This window comes from Mercenaria mercenaria, unplaced genomic scaffold (assembly GCF_021730395.1).
Source record: "Mercenaria mercenaria strain notata unplaced genomic scaffold, MADL_Memer_1 contig_3872, whole genome shotgun sequence".
Lineage (NCBI taxonomy): Eukaryota > Metazoa > Mollusca > Bivalvia > Venerida > Veneridae > Mercenaria > Mercenaria mercenaria.
Window position 1 is genome coordinate 14,328 of NW_026462054.1, and position 14,337 is coordinate 28,664.

At 36.2% G+C, this 14,337-nt stretch overlaps 2 protein-coding genes across 3 annotated transcripts in view; both read right to left on the reverse strand.

Annotated features, from left to right (window-relative positions):
- Positions 1 to 1,213: 1,213 nt before the first annotated feature.
- On the reverse strand, positions 1,214 to 2,600 carry LOC123525735 (uncharacterized; the record flags this gene model as incomplete). Its single annotated transcript, XM_053534631.1, has 1 exon — positions 1,214 to 2,600. A coding segment is annotated over exon 1 (1,387 nt), but the record flags the coding sequence as incomplete, so codon positions are not given.
- Positions 2,601 to 9,018: 6,418 nt separating this feature from the next.
- Positions 9,019 to 14,337, reverse strand: part of LOC123524571 (tyrosine-protein kinase Lyn-like) — a gene marked incomplete at its 5' end in the record, with an annotated part of 47,163 nt that continues 41,844 nt past the window's right edge. For both annotated transcript variants that reach the window (XM_053534630.1, XM_053534629.1), the window contains 3 exon segments: positions 9,019 to 9,962; positions 10,566 to 10,706; positions 11,613 to 11,780. In XM_053534630.1, coding sequence (XP_053390605.1) covers positions 9,796 to 9,962; positions 10,566 to 10,706; positions 11,613 to 11,780 — 476 coding nt within the window.

Genomic DNA, 14,337 nt, shown 5'->3' on the forward strand with positions numbered 1-14,337 from the left:
GAATGATTCTAGCTGTTTTCCCATCTTTAGTTCAACCGCCACCTGATCTTCCATCATACTGTCTGTCGTTTGCCTTCCCCCTTACCCTATGCTAGACATTCACCATAGTCTTTTTGCCAACGACGATAACCTATATATAGGTAGAGACGTTTTCGGTGCGTTTTACTTGCATCGATAAATGAGCAAGAATAAAATATAAAATGAATTTTAGCAATTCATACAGCGTTTGCCGTCAAAAAAATTTCAGATCGGTTTTAAATAGTATTGTTGTCCTTTCGTCTTAGGAAACGGGTTCGAAACCCTCTCACTACAGTAATTCTCAAATTTCAAAAGGGCTAGAGGATGTTTTGAACGATATCGGTATATTGTTGGTATGTGTACATATAACTTTGCCGATGTATTTTCAGGATAATTTTTAACAAATAAGAAAAATCAACAACAACACGTGTAGCGTTTGTTCATAGATAATTACTAACTTCCAACGTTTCGGCGTTAAGCCTTCCTCAGGGAAGAATAACAATAAAAACAACGGACGTGACGTCGTTAAACAACGTCGCGTAAAAAGGCGGTAAAATGTATACAAAGTTTAGATCTACATTATTTGCAATGTTAAATAAATTAAAAATAACGTTCCTTTAAACGGATTTAACAAACATACCGAGTAAATTGTCGGATAGTGTTTATACAAAATTTCCTATACTTATGTATATAAAAAACAGAAATAGGAAAAAACAACGATATACTCGGCATTACATATCTATATATGTAGATCAATACAATTAGTTAATTGGTCAATTAATATCAAATAAAACTTTAGAATTTAAACCATCTGGATAGAGCGTTTTCAGTTTATGTATCCACACTGTTTCTTTGCAGAGACGATCAATGTCATTTCTTACAACATCAATAGGCATAAAAGAAAAGTCCTTTAAGCAATGATCTCGTAAATTGAAATGTGATGCAACCATTGAGGAAAAAGTAGGGTCAGTAAAACTATTAATATCAAATCGGTGACTGTTCATGCGTTTTGATACAGGTTGCTTAGTTTGTCCCACATACTGTTTGTCACATTTTTTGCAAGTAATCAAATAAATTACACAGTTACTTTTACAGTTTACGTTATGATGTAAACTGTATGCTTGACCAGTCATTTGACTGGTAAATTCTGAACCTGTTTCGATATTGGTACAATGCGAACATCGGCTACCATTACATCTCTGTGAGAGATAAAGTTTATCACTTTGCTTATTGAACTCTGAACTTATCAAATAGTCTTGTAAATTTTTCGGACGTCTATAGGCAACAACAGGTTTACAGTTCTCATAAACGGATTTAGTTGTAAAGCTTTTTGATAGGTTCAAAATACTCCAGTATTTATTAATAGTGTTACCAATACGTGGAAGCGCTGGATGATACACAATAGTAAAAGGAATTACACTATTTTTGTCCCCAACTTGAGTCTGTAAAGCTTCTTGCTGAGATATATTGACTACTTTCTGGAAGGCACGGTCTAACACATCATGTGGGTAACCTCTGTCAACGAAGAATTCACGAAGCTGTGATAATGAATGTTTGAACTTGTCATCATCTGATATTATACGTCTATAGCGTTTTGCTTGACTATACGGAATACCGTTCTTACATTGTTTGGGATGACATGATGTATAGTCCAGGTACTGGTGGTTATTAGTTTCTTTCACATATATGTTAGTTTCGACACATAAATTCTCTCCCTTGGATATATTTACATCTAGAAACGAGAGCGAATCTTGTGAAATAGTATGCGTAAACTTTATGTCAGGATGAAAACTGTTTAACTCTCTGATGAAAAGTTTTAGTTCTTCCAAGGAATGATCCCACACCATAAAAATATCATCCAGGAAACGCAGCCAAAGTGTCGGTTGTAGATCTCGATTTCTAAGGAAGTCTTGTTCAAATTTTCCCATAAATAACGATGCGTATGATGGTGCCATTGAGCTGCCCATCGCAGTACCCATTTTTTGGAGATAAAAATCTTCATCAAATTTGAAATAATTATTTTGCAGAACAAGTTTAATGAGTTTGGCGATATCGTCACTTTTCAATCTTCCATGGCAATGCTCGTCCAAAAAATATTTACATGCGTCTATTCCGTCGCTGTGCGTTATGTTTGTGTATAGAGAAGAAACATCTAGTGTCACTAAATAAGTAGCCTTACTCTTGAATTTGAAACTTTTAATCTTTTCAATAAAGTCAGTTGTGTCTTTAATATAAGACGGTAAGTTTATCATGTGCGGTTTGAGTATATAATCAAGATATTTTGAAATGTTCTCCGTGGGCGAGCTGCATGCCGACACAATGGGTCGCCCGGGATAATTTAGCGGTAGATTGCTGTCGGGAGTCTTGTGTATTTTCGGCAGCACGTAAAATACTGGAGTTCTAACAGACTCTGGAAACATGTCAAATTCCTTAGTTACATTACTATTTGTCTCTTCTATACTTTCAATACATGAAGATATATTCTTAAGAACATTCTCTTTAGGATCTTGTTTAAGTTTTTCATAATATTTACCATCACTAAGTTGCCTAAGAATCTCTTTCTTGTAATCCTCCGTATTCATTATAACAATTGTATTAGATTTGTCAGCTTTCTTGATAACAATCGATTCATCTTGAGATAATTTTCTGAGCGAATCTAGTTCAGTTTTTGAAATATTACTATATTGTCTTTTCTTGTTACAATTCTGTAATATTTCTTCAGTAACAGCTGTTATATAAAAGTCTAAGTACATATCGCGACCAGCTGGAGGAGTAAAAGATGACTGAGATTTATTGTAGAATGGAAGACCATGATAATTATCTGTATCTGCATTGTTATCATCGCTCTCGCATTCGCTGTCATTTATTATTTTTGAAGCAAAATATTCCTTTAGACGAAGCCTGCTTATGAATTTAAAAATGTTTTCTGCTAATTTAAGCTTATCATGCGAGTTAGTTTTCGGGCAAAATTTTAACCCCTTACCTAGAAGTATGTAGTCATCGTCTGTAAGTTTTTTACTCGATAAGTTTAATACTGTCTCCTTTCCTTTCCGTATTTTCTGTAACCGCCGTTTCGTTTTTCTCCAGGATTTTTTGTCCGGGGCCCGGATGAAGCGCCTTTGTCGTTTTCTGCCGTGTCGGCCCTTCCCTCCCTTTTTTTTTTTTTTTTTGTTCAGGATAATTTTTAGAATTTTAGTGGGCCGGAAATTGGTTCGAATCATTGTTATTGCTGTGATTCACAGAATCAAGGATTATTTAAATCATGTGTATATATTGCTGGTATGTATGGCCAAATAAAAGGACATATTAAATTTCCAACGGCTTTTCAGTATGCCCACGGCATACGTCCAAAAGCTATCATCAAGGAATCACGAGCCAAGATTTGGTCACCTTAGGTCATCGGTGTGGTCTTTGTGAGATTCGAAATGAAATTAGTTTTGGCAGTTTATGCATTTTGTGATGCCGAAGAACGGTGCAATGTGTTGAAAATCGTAATTTTCGCCATTTCTCAAGTGTCCGAAAATTTGCTCAAATCCTTGTAACTGCTGTAATTCACACCGACCTGGAGGACTTGAGGATGTATTCATTCATTTTGATATATTGCTTGTATGTATTTTCAAACAAAAATGCATATCACACTGACAACTGATTTTCAGGATGCCGACGGCACACGTCCAAAGAAGGTCTCGTCATGAAATTGGTACATGTTTGGTGCTTTTATACTGACCTATGCTGCACTAGAGCCAAGATTTGGTCACCTTAGGTCATTGTTTATGTCTTTATAAGATACGAAATGGAATTAGTTTTAGAACTTTAGGCATTCATTGTTAATGTGTTGAAAATCGTAATTTTTGTCAAATCATATGTGTGCGAAAATTGGGCCCAAATCCTTCAACTGCTGTGATTCACAGCATCCAGGAGGTTCTAAGGATAAAGTAAACCATGAGGATATATTGTTTTCATGATGCCGACGGCATACGTCCAAAGAAAGCCTCATTATGAAATCTGAACAAGCTTTTGCGCTTAGATACTGCTGTATTTTGCGCCGAAACGATTGACTTTAGCCACGATTCGGTTACCTGGGGTCATCGTTGAAGTCTTTATGATAAATGAAATGAAACAGTTTATGCATTTTATGCCGGCGAAAAAGGGTAAATCTGTTGAAAATTGATTTTATTTTGTAATTTTTCAGATATCAGAAAATGGGTTCGAATACTTGTTATTGTAGGCATTAATTTCATGAATGCTTGATTATGGATGTGTTACTGGTATATATGTCACGTGACGTCGTTTGTATTGTACGTTGTTATTTCTGACGAAGACATAAACCCAAACGGACGTAACGCCGTTTGTATTGTACGTTGTTATTTCTGACGAAGACATAAAGCCAAACGGACGTGACGTCGTTTGTATTGTACGTTGTTATTTCTGACGAAGACATAAAGGTCGTAACTTGTAAAGAATGTGTTGTCTTGGTAATTTTAAATCCTTTTGGTATACGTCCAAATAATTGTACATATTACATTACATATTACCTTCAGAAGGCCGACGGCGTACGTCCTTAGTTCACAAAGTGAAAACAGTTTTAACAATGGCGGCTTTATGTGCCGACAGAAAACATTCAATCTTAGCAAAATCTTAATTCGGGGCATTTTCCTATGTCAGAAAATGGAATATATCTTACTGACATCATTCACACCGTTCAGGAGAATTTGCAGATTGATAGATTGCTTGGATGTTTTTTTTTCAATTACTAGCTCATTTTAAGTTGCCAACGGAACTTCAGTTTGCTAGCGGCATACGTCCAAACAAGTCCTAATTACATAACTTTAACACATTTTGGTTCTTATTTACTGCCTTATTCTGTCTCGAGTCAAAAAGTTTTTTAGATTGAAAATGGAATGATTTTGAATAAATCAAATTCAATATAGGTAAACATTATGTCACAATAGCAATTATAATTTTAGGAATTAGGAATTATAAGTTAAAATGTATTACTTAAAATGTTATAAAATGGTTTTCATTTCCTAATTTAAACATTGATACGAATTGACACTATATGTATCATAGAAAAATAATCACCACAGCAGGGAACCTTGGTAAATCGAAATCTAGCCAAATGTTAAAACAATTGATGACTTTCATTAAGACGTATTATTGATTTTTTCTGAAGACATTTAAATAGACATAAAAAATAATCAAGAATTTTTTAAAACAATCGTAACGTTTATATGCAGTCACTGAAGCTATTTTTAGACGAAATTATGCACGTTGAAATGTCATGAAAATAGATAATTGTAATAATTGATAATAGACAAATCGTTGTTTTTGTCTCTTTTGCTAGATCTTGTTATCAGCGAGTTAAAACGTCTTTTTAAAACAGGATGGCCAATCCACGTGGCATTTTGGTATCGAACACACGAGGAAAATAACTTGATTCGGTCACAATTTTAATAAAAAAACGAAGACAGGAAACGAGTGTTTTCCTCGACAAAAAGCGACTGCCCCACATTCTCAATATATTCCCCGAATTCCAGCGTGCACGTTACTTATATACGCATTTAGTCCGTGAAAAAACATTTTCTATGAAGTCTTTGAGAAAAGTGCTTTAAACTTCTGATAGACGTTGTGTGGCGAGAAAGCGCTCGATTTTCTGTCTACGACACTTCTTATATTATTATAATCGGTCAAGTAATAAGGAAATATAGGCATATGTTTAGCCCGCCCGCTTAGCTCAGTAGGAAGAGCGTTGGTCTACGGTTCATAGGGTCGTGAGTCAGATCCCCGGGCGGGCCTATGTCCTCCGTGACGATTTGATAAAAGACATTGTGTCTGAAATCATTCGTCCTTCACCTCTGATAAATCATGTGGGTAAGTTGGCAGTAATTTGCGGAGTACAGGTTTATACAGAAACCAGCAACACTGGTTATGTTAACTGCCAGCCGTTACATGACTGAAATACCTTTGCCAAAAAAAGGAAAGAAAGAAAAAATCAAATCTGGCTGTGTACCATACCGAAATGCCACGTGGCACATCATTTTTGTCAATTCTATACGTAAACACTAGTATTTTCATTTTGACGTCAAAACATAATTCCTTTATTTCTTCTTCTTCTTCTTCTCGTACGCAACTACACTGTCAGACCAGCAACCTCATGTGATTTTTCGCAGATCATCATTGCCTCTGTACAGTTTCTGATGGATTGAGATATCTATCGGCCAAGTCGCAGCTCGCTCCTGGCCATGCTTTTTACCTCTCTGAAGTATATTCTCCGCAATCTGATCTTCCTCACCACATGAACAAGTTGGCGATGATGTTAGTCTGTATTTCTGTATTTCTTGTACATGTGAGCATTGAGCTTGTTGTGCCCTGAGTGGAACCTGGCCATCATCACTTGTTCAGAATTTTCCTCCATCCTTGGTCTTGTTAGTGCTTTAATGATGGTGACTTTCTCCTTGTAACTCACAGATTTGGTTAGTTGTTCTGACTGAGCTCCTAGTTTCGCCAGTTTTTCTGCCCCTCATTGCCTGCAAATCCACAATGGGATGGAACCCACTGAAGTGCTACTTTACAGGTTATACTCAGGCTCTGCATTCTCCTACCTAACTGCGGAGCTTTGTTGTTGATCAGAGCTTCCATGACAGGCAATACATCTGTGAGAAAGACGAGTGAGGAGCTTTCTTCTGCCGAGTCTTCAACTATTGAGACGGCCTTAATGAGTGCTTCAGTCTCTGCCTTGTAATTATTGCAGTGTTTTCCTGTGGCTGTATGTAGTGTTTCTCTCTTGCCAGATGGGTATTGAATGAAAACTCCTGCTCCTCCATCTTTCACGGTGCATGTGGCTAATCCGTCTGTATTGACATGAGTCCATGATTCCGGAGAGGATAATCTTCATTGATCATAGCAAGTGTGAGGCTCTTCCGAATGCCGTCATTCTCTTGCTTCCCGCGATCAAGACGAGTAACATCAAGTCTCACAGTCACTGAGGACATATCATTCGCTAGTGGGTTTATAATGTCTTCACTACCTAGGGGAGTCGTTAGTATGTTCAGCTCAGTTTTGAACTCTCGGTTGAGTTTCTCTGCCTCATGAACGAAGCTGCTAGGTCTGAGCCGAGTTTTGGTGTAGCCATCTAGCCAGGCTTTCATGGGATGGTCTTGAAAAGACCTGAACTTCTCTGCTTGAAGCAGGACCTTTGCATGTCTTCTGTCTTGTAACAGCTGTGTGCCTGTCAGCTTCTCCATGAAGGAGATTGGTGTAGTCTTTGTAACACCTGTCATCTGACACCTAATCCGCAATAGTTGCTTCTGAACCTTGTCTAAACATAGTTGCTTAGTTTTTGCAGTAGTTGGCCTTGCAGTACTCTGAACGGGGTCTCACGGTTCCCTGATATACTGTCTTGGGTATGTGCTCATTTGCTCCCCATGTTGTTCCATTAGGTTTGAGCATCATGGCAAGCTTCCTACAGGCATTCCCTTCTGCTTGACTAATGTATGGCTTCCAGGTTAGCCGTTGTCAAAGGTCACTCCAAGGTATTTTGCCTCGTCTGCTTCAATCAGCAAAGTATTTTCCATCTCGATTTTAGCCGCCCTCTGCTTTGACGACAGGGAGAATAGTGTGGTGGACGATTTCTCTGTATTAATCGATACACACCAATCTCCAGCCCAAGCTGAAAGCTTGTTGATGGCTTCTTGCATCCTGTCGGTGGCTGTAGTGACATGTTCTTAATTACACCATAACACCAGATCGTCAGCGGAGAGGGCAGCCTTAACTCCTTTTGGTAGTTCAGACACCAAAGTATTCATGAAAAGCAAGAAGAGAGTAGGGGATAAGACACCTTGTGGGACACCATGACGCAACAGGAATTTATTACTGTTGGCATGTTCTAAACTGACTCTTGCTCTCCTGTTGTAGAGATATGACTTAATCACATCAGCATGTGACCTCCTTTATCACTCCTCATCAGTTTGACGAGGAGTCCATCAGTCCAGACTTTGTCAAACGCTCTCTGCAGTTCAATCCATGCTGTAAGCACGACTTTCTGTTCTTGGAAGGCGCCCTCTATATCTTGCGATAGATAAATGGTCTGGTCCTCAGTGGAGCGGAATTGTCTGAAGCCAGCATGTTGCGTTGCAAATAGGTTGTTAGTCTCCAAGTACCACTTCAGGCGTGAATTCACAAACCTCTCCATGGTCACCTTCTCTTGATCCTTCCCTTTTTTGTGGATGGGGACTATGACTTCCTCTTTTCATATCTGTGGAAGCAGTTCTTGTGTCAAGTTGTAATTGTAGATTTCCAGGAGTTTGCAAATTGCTGCAGTGCCTAGATTGGTCAGCAATTCATTTGTGACTCCATCTGGTCCAGGAGACTTCTTTGTCTTCAACTGCCTAAGAGCTGTCTGTAGCTCATGCAGTTTAAGACTTGGCTTCATGTATTCTGGTGTCACTTGGCTTGTCTGTCTTTCCCTTTTTTTTTCTTCGGGCTTCCCCATGCCGTTCCCTATTGATGGAGATGTTGGAAACATCTTTGTAGTTAGAGGCAAATGTGTTTGCTGCATTCCTTTATTTGATGATGCATTTCTGTATCAAAATTTGTTCAAATATTGTTTTGCTATATAACATAACAAAATGAGCAAAAATTCTTACATTTTTCATGCTTTAACGGAACACTGTTATTTTTCTGTTTTTCAAGTGGGCAATTTTCCTTGGATGTAGGTGTATAAAATGTCTGCTCCGCAACCTCTCAATTAAGTTCTTGATATCTGACGATTACATGTATCTTTAGTTTATGAGAAAATTGAAAGTAAATCTCTCTATTAGAAAGAAACTATAAGATGTTCCTTTTATTCAGAAAAAACTGTTGTTTACCCTAAGGTGAAATTACGGTTTCCAGTGGTAAACACATTTCGGTCTTTGCTTCGTTTTTTGAGAAAGAAATGTTTGTTAGATATCTAAAAGTCTCAAACAGGAACACGAATTCATATGGCTCAGTTTTGAAAATTATACAAATCTTTATTGTCATATAACGATTTCAATGTATATCAAAAAAGTCACAGACATACAGCATATGCAACTAAAAGCAAATTTCATAACAACATTCGGAAAATATACGTCTAAGCTTAATGAAAATGAAATAAAAGTCAGTAAACAATGACAAAACTGAAATAATGATAGAAGGAACGATATATCAGAAATTAAAAGAAACAAAAAGTCTACAAATCTTTCTTCAAGAATCTGTCCAATATTAGTTATATGTGCTATCAAATCTCATACAAACACCAGTTTCTGTGACACCATTGTTTTCGTTCACGCAATAAAACATTTCTTTAAATATCTACTAGCTCCACAGGGCTAACAGTTGTGTAGTACATTTGGGAACAAACAATACATTTAATGGTTTAGATTTATTTTGAGTTGAAAGTTGTTACAAAATATAACTTCAGGTAGTGGACCTACATTAATAATCGGCAATCTACGTGATCCCCGTATGCTATTTCGGCATGTTCATTGAGGTACATGTATATTTACGATCTAATAATGTCGAATAGGTACACGTGAATACCTTAACACAAGGAAATTACAAAGTGTCATAACGAGTCCGCGACCATAAGCTTAAGGACTCCGTTAATCAAAGTTTCTGATAACGTCACTACAAATTAGATAATAACCAATATCACTGACATATTTGCATAAAAATAATCTATTATTTGTTCATAAGTGTGAACAGCTTTAATTTGTATGTTATCAACTGTCTCAGTCATAAGTATCATCAATTTCTTTATAGTTTTGTTACTTCAGCATATGTGTTTTCAAATATTTCCACAAAATTTGATGGAAATAGGCCGCGTGTACCATTTGCTGTTGTTCCTATCCACCAACCTCCGTCTGCTGGATCCACATTTGTTATAATGTCGTCCGAGTAAATGGATATCTCGTAGTCTTCTTCTAGATAACATTAAAATAAAATTTGGATAAGAAACTAGCATGTGATTAGTGTATTTCGTTTACGTCTTATATCAAAAACAAAAAAAAAAACAGTTATTGTCCTGGAAGCAATACAAACGTTTAGCAAGTATATCTGGCAAATTGCCATGATCTAGAATCTTTATCTACAAACAGACCAACGCTTTATACGAATGCACACTTTGTGACCAGGACATCGTTCTAAATGTCACTAGTATGCTACCATCATGGAAAAGGCATATCCCCAGTATTATACACTTTTGTTAATCCGCACCATTCAAAGGCGGTAGCCTTAATGTGTTCCTTAAATAAGGCTTAATATGTTTGCTCTCTTTGTTGCTTATTTGTTACACATATTTGCGCTAATGTAGGATTGAATCTTCAGTGGAAATTGGAATATAGTTACAATGCCGTTCCTTGTCCTTGTATTTTTTTAACATGACTACACGCTCTAGAAAATTTATTAAATGGCTAATATATATTCCATAAGATATTGCACTGTAACATCTCCAACTAAATAAGAGAAATTTTCAGGCAGTTATAATGAAAATCATAAAGAACTTGATATTTATGTAGAAAATATACCTGCTTCATATTCGAATAAGACTTTCACATCAAACCCACCAGTTATTTCAGGCTTTCCAGAGTTGTTTCTCAGCGGAGTTTGCGCTGTGGTTCCTATATTTTGCTCAGACTTCTGTGACTTCTGTGAATCTATTCGTTTGTCTGAAAATGGCAGTTAATTACACGGCCGCATAATATTTACTGGGATAAGCATATCACTCTTACTTCAGTTATCTTCAATTTTAAATCAAGTCCTTGTATTGGATATATGACAAACTAAAGACTTTCACTTTCTTAACATTTAATTAGTCTTTGTCGGTTCTTAAATACGGTAAGTGTATGTCTACTTCACATCTTTATTCAACCTGGTAGTGTAAACTATATAAAAAAGCAAGAGGGTCATTATGACCTTAGATCGCTCACCTAGGTAATATGAGCTATATATATCAAATGTCAAGCTGATGCTAAGATATTTAGAAAGTAGGTTGGTTTGTTGGTAACATTCATGGTCAGTCAAAGTCAGTTTTAAGACCAGTGTGAAAACTGTACAAGTCACCCAAATTTCAAGGCTGTATCTTAAACAAAAAACAATAAAGTATTTCGTGGCAAGGGCTTAAGCTTCTTTTCACGCGAGGGATATTTTTCAAAACAATTTGTTAGAAATCAACTAGGCAATGATGCATACCAAATATCAAAGGCCTAGGCCTTGAACTTTCAGAAAAGAAGATTTTTTCCCTATATAAGTCTATGTAAAACTTGGGACAACCTAGGAGGGGCCCCTTTTCAACTAAGGGGAATAATTTGAATAATCTTATTATAGAGGACCTCTAGGCAATGCTATATACCAAATATCAAAATTCTAGGCCTTCCAGTTGCATATAAGAATATGTTTTTAAAGTTTTTCCTATATAAATATATATAAAACTATGGACCCCCAGGGAAAGGACCTATTTTAATCCCAGGTAAATAACGGACATCGAGAAGTCACAAAAGCTCACCTTGTCACTACGAGACAGGTGAGCTAATTATACAGTAACTCAATATTAAGATAATATTTTTATGACTTACCGGGCATTATGATACTACTGACATTTACATAAGTATGCATGTCTAAATCTGCTTGCTCTTCACTCGACTCTTGTCCCTCTGTCAGCATGTGTAAATCTGCTGGTACTTCATTTGGCCCTTCTTCATCTGTCAAAGTTCCTTTCTTGTATACGTCTTGTATATCGGCACCTCATGAAAGAAAAACAATCACGTTATTCTACGAGTTATGCAAAAATCTAAATATAAATAAGAAATACATATGTGTAATATATACTTTTATTCTATATCTATTTTATCTATCCAATCGCGAACGTTCATTTGCAACATGTGACCATACAATATATTACGGTATTTGGATGCACGTGCGTACAAAAATCCTGTATTTCCTGTATTTGGACGCATGCGCGTACAAAAAAACCCTGTATTTTCTGTATTTGGACGGTTCAACAGTCCCATGTTAAACATACGATAAAGCCCGAAACGCGTGAAAATGTTCCGAATGTAAATCGGGTGAAGTAGGCGCTCTGTGTATAGAGCTTGATTATGCGTCTTGAAATCTGGATTTAATTTGATTTTTTTGTTTACAACACACAAAATGTATTCAAGTGATAACACTGCTATCTGATTTAGATATTTAAACGTTCGTTAATAATCAAAAACTTAAAAATACAGTAAAAAAGATCATCAGATGTTGGAATATTTGAAAAGTCGCTAAAAGAAGCCGTTCCGGGCGAAACCTAGAAATTGGAAGATATCAGCCCCGACTTTCTGAATTTTTTATTTAACGGTTAAGAAACAAAAAGGAGAAGATTATGAATGGCAGAGGACGGGCGGTCAGCATCCAAAACATGTCTGCTCTCTAATTCAGTTTTTATCGGATCTTCCCCAAACTTGCTGACAATGTTTGTGAGCATAACATCTCGGCCAATTTCGATAACCAGTCAAATTGTACCAGGCACTCTTTGATTTTAGTCCTTGAATTACTCGAAAAACGGGGAATTTAGCCTTGTCCGCTCTTTTAAGTCGAACAGTTTTCATCCGATCTTCACCAAACTTGCGGACAATGTTTGTGGGCATAATATCTCAGCCAAGTATTATTACCACCCAAATCGCCAAATGGCTGTTGCAGGGAGGTCGCACCATATACTTTTTTTAATAATGATACGCAGAAAAAATAACAATGAATTACGTATATTACGTATGAAGTGAAATAAATATAGAATAAAAAGGTTATTTAAGGCCTAACATTGTTCTGTTTAATATATATTTGCACTCATACCAAGCATGGAAAAACTAGAAAAGGCAGGAATACAATATTCAGTGAAACATTTTTAATTTAAACTATTATTATAGTAAGATAAAATATATATATAATGAAAAGGTTATTTAACATGGTACTGTACAATACGAGATATATTTGGACGAGTACCCAGCTGAGAAAACCATACTGAACTCGCCTAGTGGCTCGTCCAATATGGTTTTCTCAGCTGGGTGCTCGTCCAAATATATCTCCGTATTGTACAGAACAATGTTAAATAACCTGATAGTATTTTAAGGAACGCAAAATCGGATTAAGTAATATCAACAGCTAGACACGCGCTAGGGAGTGATGACCTTGTTACAATGAACCTTATTTTATTGTAAATCAATTTGACTCACACGAATTGTTCTTAAGGTAATATGCGCCACCTAACGGTTTTCAACGGACTGTTATGAAATTTTGCCAGATTAAAGTTCACGATATTTCCGATTGATTGGTATGTTTTCCAGTTCTCTGTTATTCTTCATTTTGCAGTTGTAAGTTTTCAAACATGACACAGGTTTTTTAGTAGCGTTTTTGTAATATTTTACAACAATAATACGAGAAAAATCTTTATTTTCAAGTTTGTATTAAAATTATCTCTCCAATGATATATAATATGTCAAGTTTCTTTCGACGTCACATCGGAGGCAAACGATTTATCAAGCAAAACACGTAAACCTGACGTCGAGCTTCAACCAAAATTTTGCGAAAAGACGCCTGAATTTCAGAAATGCCAGATAGCTTATTGAATAATATTGAACAAGCGCTATCGCTATCGACTCCGTAAAAGAAAAAATGGGGGTCACCGTTTTAGATTTTGCTCTATGTACCGTGGCGCTTCCCTAACCCCAGTAAAAATAACGACGTTTTTGTACTTATTTCGTAAATTTCCATTAATTTAAATTCCGTTTCTGCAGAAGACGGTGTGTTCTTTATACAAATGCAGTTATTTCGATAAATAATTGCGGGTTTTACATAGGTCCTGTTAAAACAATAGATTATCGGGGCTAAAAGTGCAATTTGGAAATATAAAGACTGATTCTTTGTTCTTACAATCTTTTATATATTTTATTTGCTGATGTCATTCATGCTACTACAGTGACAGTTCAATATCTGTCACTTAAGCATGTCAAAACATAAAAGTTAACACCGTCTTCTAAATTGACTACACCGATGAAAGTTTGCGTCTGATATCGGGAGACGTACATGTAGGTTCAAACTATACAAATATCACAGTTTTAAATGTCTGATTTTAAAGGTATTGAAAACATGCGTACAGTAGATAGTTTAGTTGAACAAATGGGGTAAGAAAAGAAAATGGAGACTTTGTAAAACATGACTGTAGTATAAGATTAAATTATATGTTAATATATAAAGCCGTGCTCACGTTTTGTGAGTATTTTATTCATTTTACTGCATTCTTGCATAAAACTTCTTTTTAAA